This window comes from Electrona antarctica (genome assembly GCF_951216825.1).
Source record: "Electrona antarctica genome assembly, chromosome: 21".
In the NCBI taxonomy this organism is placed as follows: Eukaryota; Metazoa; Chordata; class Actinopteri; order Myctophiformes; family Myctophidae; genus Electrona; species Electrona antarctica.
In genome coordinates, this window is record NC_136802.1 from 19513609 (window position 1) to 19530066 (window position 16458).

The 16458-nt window shown below is 43.3% G+C and overlaps 1 protein-coding gene across 1 annotated transcript; it reads left to right on the plus strand.

Annotated features, from left to right (window-relative positions):
- The first annotated feature begins 435 nt into the window (after positions 1–435).
- On the plus strand, positions 436–12663 carry LOC306913601 (cysteine and histidine-rich domain-containing protein 1). The gene is made up of 11 exons (XM_079490369.1): positions 436–852; positions 3553–3602; positions 5129–5185; positions 6510–6679; positions 6935–7038; positions 8159–8211; positions 8995–9065; positions 9747–9849; positions 10730–10849; positions 11358–11420; positions 11604–12663. The coding sequence occupies exons 1-11, from the start codon at positions 789–791 to the stop codon at positions 12060–12062; spliced, it is 1314 nt and encodes a 437-aa protein (XP_079346495.1). The 5' UTR covers positions 436–788; the 3' UTR covers positions 12063–12663.
- Positions 12664–16458: the final 3795 nt, after the last annotated feature.

The window sequence follows — 16458 nt, forward strand, 5'->3', positions numbered from 1 at the left end:
AGGAGCAGGAGCCAGAAAACTGTTATAGGATTTAGAAGACATTCTATCAGGTCCTCATGTCTTAATTGGTAACTTAATAATGCTATCAATCAATCAATCAAACTTCAGTCCAGTTGGTGGCGGTAATGCACCTAGTAGCTGTTTTGCCAACCACCAAATAAATAACACACTAAAAGAAGCAGCAGCCCTGGCCTGTGGGCCTTCTTCCTCTTTCCACTCAGACCATGCAGACTGCCAGCCAACGTGCCACAGCAGCCTGCACACTTTGTACAATGTAATGTTTGTCAGAGATGGTCAGTGGTGAAGCGTTTTGAGCTTAATAATAATAACAATCTCGAAGCCCCAGTTTGAGAAGCACTGCATTAGAATGACAAATGTGTCCTCACACCACCATCACCTCAGTGACAGCAGCCCCCCTGCCAGCAGCAACAGACAGTATGGGAATGTTCCCGGGCCCCCACCCTCCCCCCTTAGATGAGCTTTGACAGCTGTGAGAGTGAGAGAGGTGCTATTTTTATCATTCATTCAACTGAAGTCAAGAGAGAGGCCTTTCTCTCTCCACTCTGGAAGCCGGCCGGTCAGTCCTCGTGGATCTCTCTGGAAGTCACCTCATCTCGTCTGGAGAACGTTCTGGAACTAAGCTCTATTGCAGGATTAAGACCCGGAGCACGACCAAACACACCAGAGACCGAGGCAGAGAGAGAGAGACAGATAGAGGGAACTTAAAATTATAGGCCAAAGACAAAGACGTCTATAAACTACAGTGCTGTTCTAACTGCTAGGCCAACATGGCTCTGTTCTGTTATAACAAAGGTTGTGGAGGGAAATTTGAGGCCAAGGAGAACAATGATGGTAAGAATGATGACCCTATTTGTCTCTGTGACTTTTTATATAACTCATTCTTATGCTTGATGTAGCCTACATCTAATTGTGTCTGTCTATTATATGGCTACTTGATGTCAGTGATTCCACTTTAACTCCTGATAGTACCAGTCCTGTGAGTCTCGAATTAATTCTTTCTTTGAAACATTACCTTGAAACAACATGTATTTTCCACTGTGGTAGGCTTATATAAAACCAAACAATTTACACTTACATTATGGAACATTGGAAGAGTCTATATCTAACAAAGTCCCATGCAGGTCTTTTTAGTCGTTTTTTCGTTTAGTTTAGCTTTTTCGTGTGTGATTGTACATCTAAGAAACATCCACTCCACAATGTTTAGAAGTACAACTCTTCATGAATCTCTTGGTGGATGCAGATAGCTGACTGAGGTGTGTGTGTGTGTGTGTGTGTGTGTGTGTGTGTGTGGGGGGGGTGATAGGGAGGCGGGTCGAATTCAAAATTACAGAGATCAGGGCCCGAGAGAGAGAGAGAAAGGTGACATTGTTTCAGCATTTTGGGCTTGCAGTATCTACTCAGTGTCTGTACTCTATGTATCATTACTTTCCAAGTGGCCTTGGCGAAAACTGAAATGGTTGAATCCTTGTCATGCGAGGCCTATAGTCAAACTGAACTGGTTGAATCCTTGTCATGCGAGGCCTATAGTCAAACTGAAATGGTTGAATCCTTGTCATGCGAGGCCTATAGTCAAACTGAATTGGTTGAATCCTTGTCATGCGAGGCCTATAGTCAAACTGTATAAGATAATGTACTGAAGAGCGATCTGCAGGCCAGTGGTTTTCAACCAGACCTTGAGGGAGTTCCAGGTGGTCACCAGCTAAATTCACACTCTCCAGAGTTAAATTGTTGTTAAACATCTGCATTACTTAATTTTAGTCTACACAATTATTATTTTTTATTTTTTATCATTTGCCTGTTGTCTCTCCTATACACTGACACCACGGCGTGTAATCAGCGCCTCAAACTGACTCCGCCCACCCTCTGGGGAAGTTGTGATTTGCGCTCGTTCACTGCAATGCAATTTGCGGCATTTTAAAAACAATATTGAGCAGAGTAGCGATTATCAAACGTATTTGCAATGCCATACGTTGAAAGATCTGTTGCCCGTGGACAAGGCACGCTACCCCCGCAAGTTAGATAGCATCGGCATAGATGTTTGTCCGTATGTGATTAAGGATTGGACCAAGTTGCATTGGCAGCCATAGAAAATTCTTACCCCAGGCTAAAACCGGATGTGACGTTTTTGGGCGGTCCTGTTTTATGTGGTGTCAGTGTATGCCAACATATGGAATTGTGGGTAAAAACCTATCCAACGACAACAAAATATTCAAAGTTGTGGGTCTGAGAGTCTAAATGTCAACAAAATGGTCCGTGGCTCAAATGCTGAATAAATAATGGACCCTGATATGTAAAGGGTTGAAAACCACTGCTCCAGGCAGTCAGACCAGCATGCATGGTCAGCCATGTGTTACTTACTGGAGGGATTACTGAGCCTTTCTAGCAACTGTTGGCACACACACACACACACACACACACACACACACACACACACACACACACACCTCGCAAACAGCTGGTACACTGTAGTGTAGGTAGGTCATATACCCTGCTGTGTGTGTGTGTGTGTGTGTGTGTTAACTCTACTTGCGAGGACCAAATGTCCTCACAAATAGATGTGAAATACACTGAGCACCATTTTCCTGGAACTCACAAAAAATACTATTTTTTGTGAGTTCCAGGAAAATAGGTGGAAACCTATCTCTAAAAATCTTAACTATTTTTAAAATAGTTAAGATTTTTAGAGATAGGTTTCCAACTGGAAAAAGATTCTGCCTGGGGATTATTTTAGAAGTTACAGTACCTATAGGTTTAGTGATTATCCCCCGAAAAAATAGGCGATCTACAACGCGTCGCAGTGTGATGGCGTTGTGTGCTTGTAGATCTGCTATTTTCAGCTTTAGGCTTACCGTAAAAAAGACATTTTAAATGTACCATTCCAAAAATCAGCATGCTAAAATGTCGATGTCCACGGCTCTAAGTATTGTACAATTATTGTGCGTGCGTGAGCAATGGGCTATATGCACACAGAATAACTCTTCCTACTTCCAGGCTGCTTCCCTACATCCTTCACAGGTGTTACCGATGATACTAATTAAGGCTCTGTTCCATTCATTGTGCAGTGGTTCTCAAAGTTTTTAATTTCAAGGACCCCATAACTCTGAGAGTGTACAAATGGAACCAAATGGACCCATACGGGTCCATAATGTGGTTCCATTTGTACACTCTCAGAGTTACAGACCTGCACAGAGCCATTTGGAACTCCCTCAAGGATACTTTGAGACCCACTGGTGTAGCAGTGATTCCAGTGAGCCCAACATGCACAATAGCAGCACCCTGACTCTGTTTTACCCGAATGAAACGGGACAGAGCCTTCATTAGTATCATCTGTAACACCTGCCCGGAAGTAGATAGAGTTAAACTGTGTGCATATACTGTAGCATAGAGAAATAAAGGGGCATATAGCCCATTGACTGACTTAGTCAGACAGGAACACCATAGTGATTGACATGTTAGGTTGTTAATGTACGCATGTTTCCTAAACTGCTCTTAATTTCTTCTCTCATGCGCGTCTCTTCTCTTCTCTTCTAGAGGCGTGTCTACATCATCCAGGAGTGCCCATCTTCCATGACGCTCTCAAGGTAAACACTCATCATTAAACATGGATGACTGCATTCATAGACGGTCAATGGACCGATATGGAAATTCTTGGCCAATGCCAATACTGATGTTTAAATAAAGCAATAAGCCACAAGAGGTCTCAGGTTACCGTGTATTGTATAATGGCTGAGAGGCATGGTGAGACACGACGTATCAGAGTGTCTCCAACCCTACTCAGCTTCCGCGATGCCTTGCTGCACCGCAGACGTGCATTAAAGTACACCCTTGAGTGTAATATTGCTTAAATATAGCCAATCTGATACCGATTTCTTTATTTAGTATTTTGTTGTTTTTAATATTTACCATTTTTGTGCCAGGGAAACAAATACATCTTCAATACAAGAAATAAATGTTCAGAATCTACATTACAGCTTGGTATAGGCTGCAGATAACCAACACACCAACATAGCCAACGCAAAATGTATGCTTATCTACAACAGATAAATATCGACTACCACCATCGGTTAATGTCAGTTTTATTTGCCGACACCGATATCGAACGATAACGGAAAATATCGTCCGATACCAATATTTGGCAGATACATTAATGGTAGCCTGGCGCAGCCACACTTCACCCGCCCCTATTGCATATCGCAACGCGAGGCTACATTAATGGTCCATTCCTATCAATTATACAACAGCTCGTTTCGAGGAGGCAATCTGATTGGTTGAAATAGCCATCTAGCCGTGCTTAAACAAGCAACAAACACCTAATCTAAACATAAAAATCAGCTGTGCTGAGTCGGCTGGCTTGCTACAGGCTAGTGATTTTCGGTCGTAGTGGCTACATCTGTCATTAAAAAAAAATATTATGTTTTTTAACTTTTTTCTATCGAATATCATTAGTTATAATGAAATTTGATATGATATGATTTTTTTTAAAGGTAACTGTTGTATAATCACAATAGTGCATAGATCGAATCTACATTGTAACAACGTTTCAGTTAATTCCAACAAAGTTACACACAAGGCAAGGCAAGGATTATTATTATTATTATTATTATTATCTGCAGCACATTTCAACAACAAGGCAATGCAACGTGCTTTATTATGCTTTACAAATGTCAAAGTGGAAGGCTGAAGGCAGCCACACATGCACACAAGCTCGTTGGCAGAGAGCCATCGTGAGATAAGATGGGGGGAAATGATGGCATAATACCCCCATTAAATTAAAGAAAATAATTAAAATGACAAATTGCAGCTGAAGTGCATTTTTGTGCACATTAATTAACTTGTTTACAAAAAAGTTAAGTAATGGAAATGTTTAAATGTTTTGCTTTTACATCCCATTTAAAAACAAAATCCCATCTGGTGGTCTAATGGTGTGATTAGCATTACGTCCATTTAAACAACCATAAGACTTTTCTTCATGCACCCACTGCTGTACTGTAACTCCAACGTCTGTCTGTCTGTCTCTCTGTCTCTGTCTCTGTCTCTGTCTCTCTCTCTCTCTCTCTCTCTCTCTCTCTCTCTCTCTCTCTCTCTCTCTCTCTCTCTCTCTCTCCAGGGCTGGTCCTGCTGTAGGAAGAGGACAACAGACTTCTCAGAGTTCCTGGACATCAAGGTAAAAGCCATACAGTACTACAGTACATGTCTACTGTAACTGAGCTACTGTACATCTTCTGTTTTGTACGTGTCTATTGACTTAATATTATACTCTAATTGACCCCCAGGTGTGGTTAGAATATTAAAATGTGTCTTCCCTGTGTATTTTTGGTTTCTTTGTGAAAGCTGAAAGCCTATTTATTTTGCGTGTCTTAAGTACCAGGTCTTATTACTTAACTTAACACCTGAAGGCGTGGTCAATGCTCTTTGGCCACTCAGAATAGCCAAATGGCATTGATCACGCCTCCAGGTCTTAAGTTAAGTAATAAGACCTGGTACTTAAGACATGCAAAATACAGCCCTTTGAGTCAAAAGGCCCAATTGAAATACACCACTTTAGTGACATTATAACCCTAACCCCTCCCCCATTATCAACAACAGCTGTGGGCGAGGCTTTCGTTCAGGTGGGTGGTGCTAAGGTGAAAACCAGGGAGGGAGGAAAACAAATCCTCCCTAAAACAGTCCTGGCACTCCCATCTTTAATGTATGACCGTTCGTCATTTGCAGGAGTTGTACATTTTAAAGACAAGCTTAAGTTAGAGCCACTATAGCGTATCCTCAAACTGGGGGTCTGCAGGTACGGTTCATGGGATCCGCGAAAGGCACTGCTTTACTGACCAAATTACATAATTAAAAGTCGACACGCACACACCATGTCTACAGATGTCAGTGCATATGCACCGTACAATAGGCTCCTAATTTGCTGAGGACACAAGAAAAGTGTTAGGATTTAGAAGACATTTTGTAGAATGGGCCTCATAGCATTCAATGGCTTAAGTGTCATATCAGGTGAACCTTCCTGCTAGAGCAGTGGTTCTCAACCAGTGGTCTGGGGACCACCAGTTGTCCTTGAGGGGGCTCCAGGTGGTCCCCAGCTAAATGACGGAGAGTTGGTAACCAAATGAGTCTTTATAGATCTTGAGAGTGTAAAATGAAACCAAATGGACCCTTACCCATTTGGCTTTATTTTACGCTCTTAAGAGTTAAATTAGTGTTAAATCATCTGTATTACATCATTTACAAGAAGTCTACACAATTAGAGAATGTAGAAAACTTGTTATTTTGATCAATGATTGCCGGTTGTCTCTCCTAATACCACACAGCAATACAGCATGGAATTGTGGACAAAATGTTATCCAACCAATCCAATCTCATCAAATGGTGGCCCGTGGCTCAATTAAATGCTGAATAATTAATGGGGCTTGACATGAAAAACAGAAAACCCCTGTGCCAGAGGCCTGAAGGGACTGGTTCTGACTCTGTTGTTAACCATCTGGTCTCAGGGCTGTACACGCGGGCGCCACAGCAACGTCAAGCCCCAGGAGCCCCTGCGGCCCGAGGTGTCGTCGGACAAGAGCGACTTCGTGAAGCACAGCGGCGGTGGGCAGAAGGAGATCATCTACCGTGGACCCAAGTCAGCGGAGACCCTGCAGAAAGAGAAGACCAAGCTGAGGTGTGTGTGTGTGTGTGTGTGTGTGTGTGTGTGTGTGTGTGTGTGTGTGTGTGTGTGTGTGTGTGTGTGTGTGTGTGTGTGTGTGTGTGTGTGTGTGTGTGTGTGTGTGTGTGTGTGTGTGTGTGTGTGTGTGTGTGTGTGTGTGTGTGTGTGTGTGTGGTCCTGAATGTGGGGAACAGTAATGTTTGTACACGTATACGCCATATGCTATGGCTAAAAGGAAGTCTTTCTGTGCGTGTGTGTGTGTGTGCGTAGTTCGGATGAGGCAAAGACCAAGCTTCCCGGGAAGGTCTCTGCGAATCTGAGTCATATTCTGAAGAGCCTTGACCTCAGCGCCAGAGCCGACCAAGACAAGAAAGGTCAGTAGATGGAAAGTATTGAGGTGTTTGTGCTTTTACCTCTGCTTCACTACATCTCAGCGTAGCAGATATTGTACTTTTACTCCACTACAATTACTCGTTATTTTGTAGATTTTGATTATTATATGAAGAAAAAAAAATCACACCCGTGTGAACTGAGTGGTGTAAGGTTTTATATAGCATGATCAGCTGTGGTCTGACGTAATGTCTGACGTAATGAAATCACACAAAATATGTTAAGTAAAAAAAGCTATCATTTTTGATAAATGTATGTATCACACCCGGATGTGATTTCACAACTGGCTGTTTTTGCGCAGAGAAAATGACCACGGTTGCTACGGTCATCCAGTTCACCCGGGTGTGATTTAATTACGTCAGAAATTATTTTGAACATAGCAACCATGGTCATTTTTTTATGCACACAAAAGCCAGTTGTAGGAGTGGTTTACACCACTCAAAAAAATACATTAACCACTTCAGCCCTATTACCTAATACCTATACATTGATTTAGGCCATTTGAAAATAGACGATCTACAAGCTCACAATGTGTCGGGACGTGGTGCATTGTGAGCTTGTAGATCGGATATTTTCAAAGGATGTTTAATCACTTTAAGTGTACATTTTTATGCCCCAACTTTTGTAATTTTACTCAAGTAAATTTTGAATTCCAGACATTTACTTGTAACAGAGTATTTCTAGATTGCAGTATTGATACTTTTACTTAAGTAGGCCTAAAAAATATGCATATACTTTTTCCGAATACCAACAAAGTCGCTCTTTTACCAACTCGTTCTGTGTGCGTGCGTGCGTGTCTGATAGACACTTTGTACTTTTGAAAGTCCTGTAGAACTTAAATCGTGCCATAGTCCTTAACTCCCCCTCTGTCTCCTCTCTTCCATCCTTCCTCCTCTTCTCTCATTATTTTCACTATACCCTCTCTCTTTCTTTGTCCTTCATTCTCTCCTTCTCTGACTCACTCTCTCTTTCTCCCCCTGTCCCCCGCCCCCTCTCTCTCTCTCTCCATCCATCCATCCATCCATCCATCCATCCATCCATCCATCCATCCATCCATCCATCCATCCATCCATCCATCCATCCATCCATCCATCCATCCATCAGAGGGTGAGGAAGTCATAGAAGGGACTCGATGCAAGAATTCAGGATGCCAATCAGTAAGTGTCCCTCCCTGTGTGTGCGCGTGCACGTATGTATGTGTGTGTGTGTGTGTGCGTGTGCGTGTGCGCGTGAAACGGCTCCTGTCGTGCAGATGATGAATCTGTTGCCTTTTGCTGATGTCAGACTGATGACTATTTTAGGACACAGCTCACAGAAGTGCCACGGAACGGAAGTAGCAAAGATGCCTACGCGCGCACACACACACACACACACACACACACACACACACACACACACACACACACACACACACACACACACACACACACACACACACACACACACACACACACACACACACACACACACACACACACACACACACACACACACACACACACACAGTGCTTGTTAACAGCACTTGCTTGTCTATCCATGTCCACAGCTGTGCTTTAGCTCCATCTAGTGGCCAGATGGCAGGTGACATTAAAGTTACAATTAAAAACAGTGTTATTTCTGATTGATTTGTTTGTTCTTGGGTTACAATCTAGTTCAAGGAAGATCATTTTATTTATAACTTTAACTTTATATAACTTTATAACTAAATGTATTTTATTGTGTTTATCCCATTTAGACTTTTAGTAAGCCTATAGGCTATTATACCTTTCCGGGGAAGTCTGTGTCATTTGAGATGTTACTATGCATAATAGCAACATGATTTATTCATTGTTTTTAAAATACGAAATTGAAGCTTTTCCAGAAAACTTGGGATTTAGAAGGTGTTTTTCAAATCGGCCTCAGGTCTAAATTGGTAATGAATTTGTTTTGTTTGTGTTCAGTCCTTCCAAGGCCCTGCGACAGACATGGAGGTGTGCACGCATCACCCTGGAGCCCCTGTCTTCCACGAGGGGTAAGACACCCGTTTTTAACTTTTTCCAAGTTTGAACCTTTCAAAAATAGCAGATGTACAAGCTTGCAGTGTAGCACGAAGTGACGCGCTGTGAGCTTCACATCTTTATCTACAGTATAAATGCACCGTGTCTCCGTCTGTGTACGGCTGTATGCACGTACCTGAAAAAACGTTCGTCCCACTGACTTCAAATTCGACACACGCGTTCCACACCCCCACAGGGAGTGCAGTGCCCAATGTCGAGTTGGTCGAACCCACGGTTGTCCAGAACCGCCACAAAAGGCCTCTGCCCGGGCTCTGAACAGGGCCCCTGCCCAGGCTCCATATATGGAGCTGGCCTGTTCTGACATCCATATATCCTATATATGGAGTTCTGACACAGAACTCCATATATAGGAATAAAGGACACAGAGAGACAGATACAGAAATGTCCATATATATGGGCATAAAAGGGACACAGACAGATGGGTGGAACAGATATACTCTGACACGGGTACAACGGGTATTGCATAGCCGGGTGAGGCATGGATCTCCAACTTCCATCGACCATCGTTATGCTCTACAGCCGGGCATCGGTCTAGTCTGGTTAACATGATTGTGATGCTATGTTAGCTACTTTTGGAACTTGATGCAGTATTAAGTGAAATATAATAATAATAACTATGTGATCTGACTTGATAGCTATAAGTACTGGAGCTGCTGTTGCATCAGTACCATGGACTTCAACACCTTTCTGGAGCAGAAGGGCTGCACCGCGGGCAAGCACCGCTGGATCGCCAAACAGGTGTGTGTGTGTGTGTGTGTGTGTGTGTGTGTGTGTGTGTGTGTGTGTGTGTGTGTGTGTGTGTGTGTGTGTGTGTGTGTGTGTGTGTGTGTGTGTGTGTGTGTGTGTGTGTGTGTGTGTGTGTGTGGTGTGTGTGTGTGTGTGTTGTCACCGGGCCGCGTGTGAGACTGCTGGCTCCGTTCTGTCCAGCCTGGGACATGTCCACAGACAGTTGTGGGAGCGTTTCGAACTCTCGACAGCTTGGGAGTGTCCAGAGGATGAGGCAGAAGGACTTGCGAGGTGTTGTACTGTCCCTGTTGTACTGTCTATGCCACCATATGAGAACAAGCCTAGTCCTGAGCACCGTCATGTGAACGAATATGGCTATCAGAGACGCTGCTGAGTGACATTCTTGCTGTATCATGATTCCAAGACATGTCATACTAGCTTGTGATTGTAACATAACTGCACCCATAATGTTTGTGTCCTTGTGTGCATTTTCCTTTGTGTGGACATAAATACATTCTTAAAATGTGTGTGTGTGTGTGTGTGTGTGTGTGTGTGTGTGTGTGTGTGTGTGTGTGTGTGTGTGTGTGTGTGTGTGTGTGTGTGTGTGTGTGTGTGTGTGTGTGTGTGTGTGTGTGTGTGTGTGTGTGTGTGTGTGTGTGTGGACGTTGCTTTAACAGACAAGTTTACATATAGGACAAGATTCAGTCTAGGATTTTAGATGTTAAATTTAAGGATTAGAATTAAAGTTTAACACGATATATACATAGACTGCCAGTGTTAGTCAAGCACCGAAAAATTGCCGATCTACAAGCTTGTAGATCGGCAATATTCGGTCATCCGTAAAATCCTTGTCCTCACATGAAATATGTGTGTGTGTGTGTGTGTGTTGCAGGGCAAGAAGAAGGTGGCGTGCAGGTTCGACTGGCACCAGACGGGCAACACCGTCGTGGTGACCATCTATTCCAAGAACCCCAACCCAGCTCAGTCCTGCATAGAGGGAAACCGCACAGTGGTGAGTACACGCACGCACGCACGCACGCACGCACGCACGCACACTGCTGATAATTGTCATGCTAATTAATAATTGCGATTAATAATTTAATTGTGTTTTTTGTTTTTGCATTGAACATGGGAACATATGAATATTTGTTTCATTTCTGCTTACATTTTAGGCTTTGTAAACAATTGCACAGCATAGACAAGCCAAATAACTTGAATGTTTTGGCAAACATAATACAATAATGTAATCATTTTTATTATTTCAAAATATTTCAAATAAAATGGTGGAAATTGCCAATCTCAGCTCATAGTTCTGCCATGTCCAGGCTTTACTCATAGTTGACTCTGGCCACCGATGCTGTAGCAAGATCTATCTGTGCCATCACATGTTTCTGTTGCGTTCTCGCATCTTTTATGCTGTTTTGAATTTAGATTTTTAGCTTGTAGTTTACAGAAGTTTGGTCAATGGTCATGATGCATGGTTGATTTGATTTGACGTTGAACATGATTTCTCTCTGCAGCTGTCCTGCCAAATCCAATTTGAGGAGAACAAAGTCTTTACCAAGGAATTCCACTTTTGGGGGGTGAGTATCTAGAATGATGAGAGTAACAACAATAATAGTCAACTTTATTTGCATTTTGTTCCATGCATACAGAATTATGCTTCAATATTTTGCATCGAGGATAATCAGTTTAGTCTTAGTTTTGTTATTTAAAAAATGACACCGCCTCCCTCGCTCCCTCCCTCAATCCGTCCGTCCATCCAGGTGGTGGACATCAAGAAGTGCTCCGTCAACATGGTCCCCTCCAAGACAGAGATAACGCTGCGCAAGGCCGACGCGGTGTCCTGGGCCAAGCTGGAGGACCCCAACTACAAGGCGGAACCCGAGCCCACCGACACGGACGTCAACGAGGCCGCGGACGAGGCCGCCCGGCAGGCCGACTGGGACATCGCCGACGACGACATCAGCGACTCAGACGAGGAGTGGAGCTACGATCCCAAGATGAGGCCCGAGGAGGAGGCGTGGAGGAAGCAGATGGACGAGCTGGATGTGAATAAGAAGAAGAAGGACGAGGAGGAGGCGAGCGCCAAGAGGAAGGAGTCGCACTACGTGATCGAGAACGTGGTGGAGGACAAGAAGGCCGCAGTGGAGAAAGAGGAGCAGCGGGAGAAGGACAAGGTCGACGACCTGCCGGAATTGGACATGCCGGACCTGGAGGACTGAAGGGACAGACAGAGAGATGGAGGACAGAGAGACAGATGGAGGACTGAAATACAGAGAGACAGAGAGAGAGATGGAGGACTGAAATACAGACAGACAGACAGACAGACAGACAGACAGACAGACAGACAGACAGACAGACAGACAGACAGCTATTTTCACTAGTTTGTGTCCTGAGGAGACATCAGATTTGTCATTTTATTGTCTCTCAAGCTAAAACGTTTGGGAACAACTGGTCTAATCTGATCCTATTTGGAAACCCATTCTGTAAAAGGAAAAAAGGGGCATCGCCTCAGTTTTTGTGTAAAATCAGGAACTTCCCATTCTTAGTCCACTTCCTCCCGGGATGCTTGTTTAAGGCGGTGGTGCTGTCAGAATCTGTCTTGAGAGATTAAATCTGATCTGACAGACATTAAAAATGACAAGACACAAGACATGATGATACCACGTGACGTTAGTCAGTCGGTAGTAAAAATCAGCTGCTCACAAGCGTAGGAATTTATGAATGAAATGGGGAGGAGGAGGGGGTGAGCAGGGGAAGTCAAACCATTTCCTGACCGCTTCGCTTTATGCTTAAATACTGTTCTGAAAATGCCTTAAATCACTACATGAACTGTTTTTTGTCATCAATAAAGCTTCAAAATGTGGAACCTTAGAACTGTGATTTATTGACGACCAGAGTGTGTGGTATAGGAAGGGTTGGGATGCCTAGCGACGATACTGACTGGTCTGGCATTGTAATTGGATAGAATCCGCAAAGTCCACATATCAGCTCTGACAGTGTGATAAAAATCACTCCGAGACCATGGGCTATAGTCCATTGTCTCGAGTGATTTTCGTCTTTTTTTCCAAATCCTCAAAAATTATGAAAAACGGCATGCTATAGTATGCCGTCCGAGACCATGGGCTATAGTCCGAGTGATTGTCTCCACCAGGCCGAAGGCATGGGGAGAGAGTATGTTTTGCCCTCCGTCCGTGTGTGTGTGTGTCCGTGTGTGTGTGTGTCCGTCCGTCCGTCCTTCCGTCCGTCTGTTACCAGCTAATCTCCGGCACCGTTATCCGATATTTCATATTCCATCCTAATTGGCTATAATTGGCTTTCACAGTTTGCAAGATTGCCCCGTTTTGAACAAAAGCCTCAAATCATGAACGCAGCATGCAATTTACGTGAAATCTTTCACACATTTTCTTACTAGGCTGAGGAATATATCCCACCCTTTTCACATTGGCCTGTTATAGCGCCACCAACAGGTTGATTTTTGCAAAACACATTTTTGGAACAAAATGCCTCAAGTCATCCAATTGCCATCAAAGGCAAACATGTTACTCCTAAACATTTTGCCAAACATCTCACACAGTCCTATCCTCCTGGTGGAGACCTGTGCCCAGAAGGGCACTTTTTCTAGTTTTCGTCTGTTTTTTCAAATCCTCAAAAATTATGAAAAACGGCATGCTATAGTATGCCGTCCGAGACCATGGGCTATATTCCATTGTCTCAAGTGATTTTCGTATTCTTTTTTCAAATCCTCAAAAATGATGAAAAACGGTGTGCTATAGCAGGGGTTCTCAACCCGTGGGTCGCGACCCCTCGGGGGGGTCGCCAAATTATTTTAGGGGGTCCCCAAATTATTAAAAAAAAAGAAGAAAAAAAAAGATTATTTTTTTAATTTTATTTTCACGATTTTTCAAAAATAGCAGACCTACAAGCTCGTAGCGCGCCACTCGGTGGCGCGCTATGAGCTTGTAGGTCTGCTATTTTTCAATAGCTAAATTATAACAATGCTTAAAACACCAAAAGGGGTTCCCGCCCAAAATGGTTTAAGGTTATTGTAGCAGTCAATTTATATTGGGGGTCGGGAGGGGGCGGGGCGGGGGTCCCGAGACATTGCCAAAGCATTTCCGGGGGTCCCCGGCCAAAAACGTTGAGAACCCCTGTGCTATAGTATGCCGTCTGAGATGGGCTATAGCCCATGGTCAAAAAGGATGAAAAACGAGGATTTGAAAGAAAGACGAAAATAACTCAGAGACCATGGGCTATATATAGTCCATTGTCTCGAGTGATTTTCTTCTTTTTTTCAAATCCTCAAAAATGATGAAAAACGGCGTGCTATAGTATGCCGTCTAAGATGGGCTATAGCCCACGGTCAAACATGATGAAAAACGAGGATTTGAAAAGACGAAAATCACTCCGAGACAATGGGCTATAGTCCATGGTCACGAGTGATTTTCGTCTTTTTTTTCAAATCCTCAAAAATGATGAAACGAAATCGAACAGCATACTATAGCATGCCGTTTTTCATCATTTTTGAGGATTTGAAAAAAAGACGTGTCGGAGTGATTTTCGTCTTTTTTTCAATGATTTGGGGTTTTGAAAGCAATTTTGAAAGCACTATTTCAAGGTTCAAGGTTGTCTTTATTGCTAAAACTATGAAACATTTCAAAGATTCCTTTTCAGGCAAACATGTCCACCGTAAGATGAACCTAAGTAGGTTTGAATGGGGTTTCTAGGTGTAAGTATGTAGGACTAGTAGCGTGACGACGAGTATAATAAACTGGAAGAAAAGTAACGAGTGTGTGTTCTGGTCCTGTTGATTGAGCAGAGCAGGACCTATAAACCTTGAAGGTTTGTAGGTCCTTCTCAGCTCAATCAACAGGACCAGAACACACCTGGGCTGGCTGCCAGGATCACATCCACCAATGGGGAGGCTGTCTGTGTCCTGTCATGGTTTCTCCTCTGTAATGTCTGATTAACATCCACGATAACACTTAAAAGCACTAAAGACACCTTTGATGCACAGCCCCATTCAAATGCTCTGTACATGATCCCAAGGCCCCATTTGAAAAGTGACACCAAGAAGAACAACTTACAACCTACAAATCACTGAGAGCTCAGTGGCACCCTTGTTAAGATGATGTCCATGTGAGCCAGAGGTTGTGAGTTCAAATCCAGCTGAGTTCCTGACCTGTTATTTTCCTGTTATTTTCTTCATATTTTATTGTTTCTGATGTTTTGATGTTTTGTTGTTTTGATGTTTTTATGATTCCTGTTTTATAACCTGTCTGTAAAGCACTTTGTAACTATATGTTTGGAAAGGTGCTATACAAATACAATTCATTCATTCATTCATTCATTCATTCATTCATTCCTCCTACTTTCACTCTGCAGCATGTTTTGGAGATTAACATCCAGAAAAGAACTGGAAAGAGATGGAAAGCTGAGGAGATTCTCAGAGAGCATGGTGGCAATCTGTGATAAGCTGCTGTCTATGTGAGCCACAGGTCGTGGGTTCAAGTTCAGCCCATGGCCTCAGACGGCATACTATAGCATGCTGTTTTTCATCATTTTTGAGGATTTGACAAAAATCACTCCGAGACCATGACCATGGACTATAGCCCATGGTCTTGGAGTGATTTTCGTCTGGATTTGAACTCACAACCTCTGGCTCACATGGACGTCATCTTAACAAGGGTGCCACTGAGGTCTCAGTTATGTTTAGGTTGTAAGTTGTTCTTCTTGGTGTCACTTTTCAAATGGGGCCATGGGATCATGTACAGAGCATTTGAATGGTGCTGTGCATCAAAGGTGTCTTTAGTGCTTTTAAGTGTTATCGTGGATGTTAATCAGATAATACAGAGGAGAAACCATGACAGGACACAGACAGCCTCCCCATTGGTGGATGTGATCCTGGCAGCCAGCCCAGGTGTGTTCTGGTCCTGTTGATTGAGCTGAGAAGGACCTATAAACCTTCAAGGTTTATAGGTCCTTGTCACGGGGCAACCCGTGCCCTATAAACATACATTGATGGAGAACAATGCTCATACCTAAATTACACAGTTGCATCCCTAACTTTGCCGGCCGGCTTGGAAGACTGTGTTAATGGACATGAGTGCATATTTTTATGATTGTAGCTCACAGTGAATTGTAAAAGAGAACAAGTATGTACTTTGCAAATATTGTCACAGTATATGTTTGGTGTCATTTGGGTTTAATTATGATGGGTTGGCACCTGGCTCTCCTGCAGTACAGGTGATCCTCTTGACTGAGTGGAGGAAGGTACCAAGTGCTATAGAGCAGGAGGGGTGTCTGTCTGGTTTACAAGAGCTCTTATGTTATGTTTTCTATTTATCTTGATGTTGTGTAATGTATCTGAAATGTATTCGAATTGGTTTAGTTAAAGTAGGTAATTGTGTAAGTTAACTCATGGGCCATGGTTAGCCAGATGTTGAGTTAAGTGGGTTACCAATTACAGAGCTGTTCCTTGGTATAGTCTTGCCTAGTATAAGAGGGAGGCTGCAGGGGCAGTGAGTTAGTTCAGTTTGGCTTGAGACACCCAGGGAGAGCTGCTAGGGGGCCTTCCATTGCAGGGTTTATAGCCTACACAGTTTCTCAAGTTCTGGG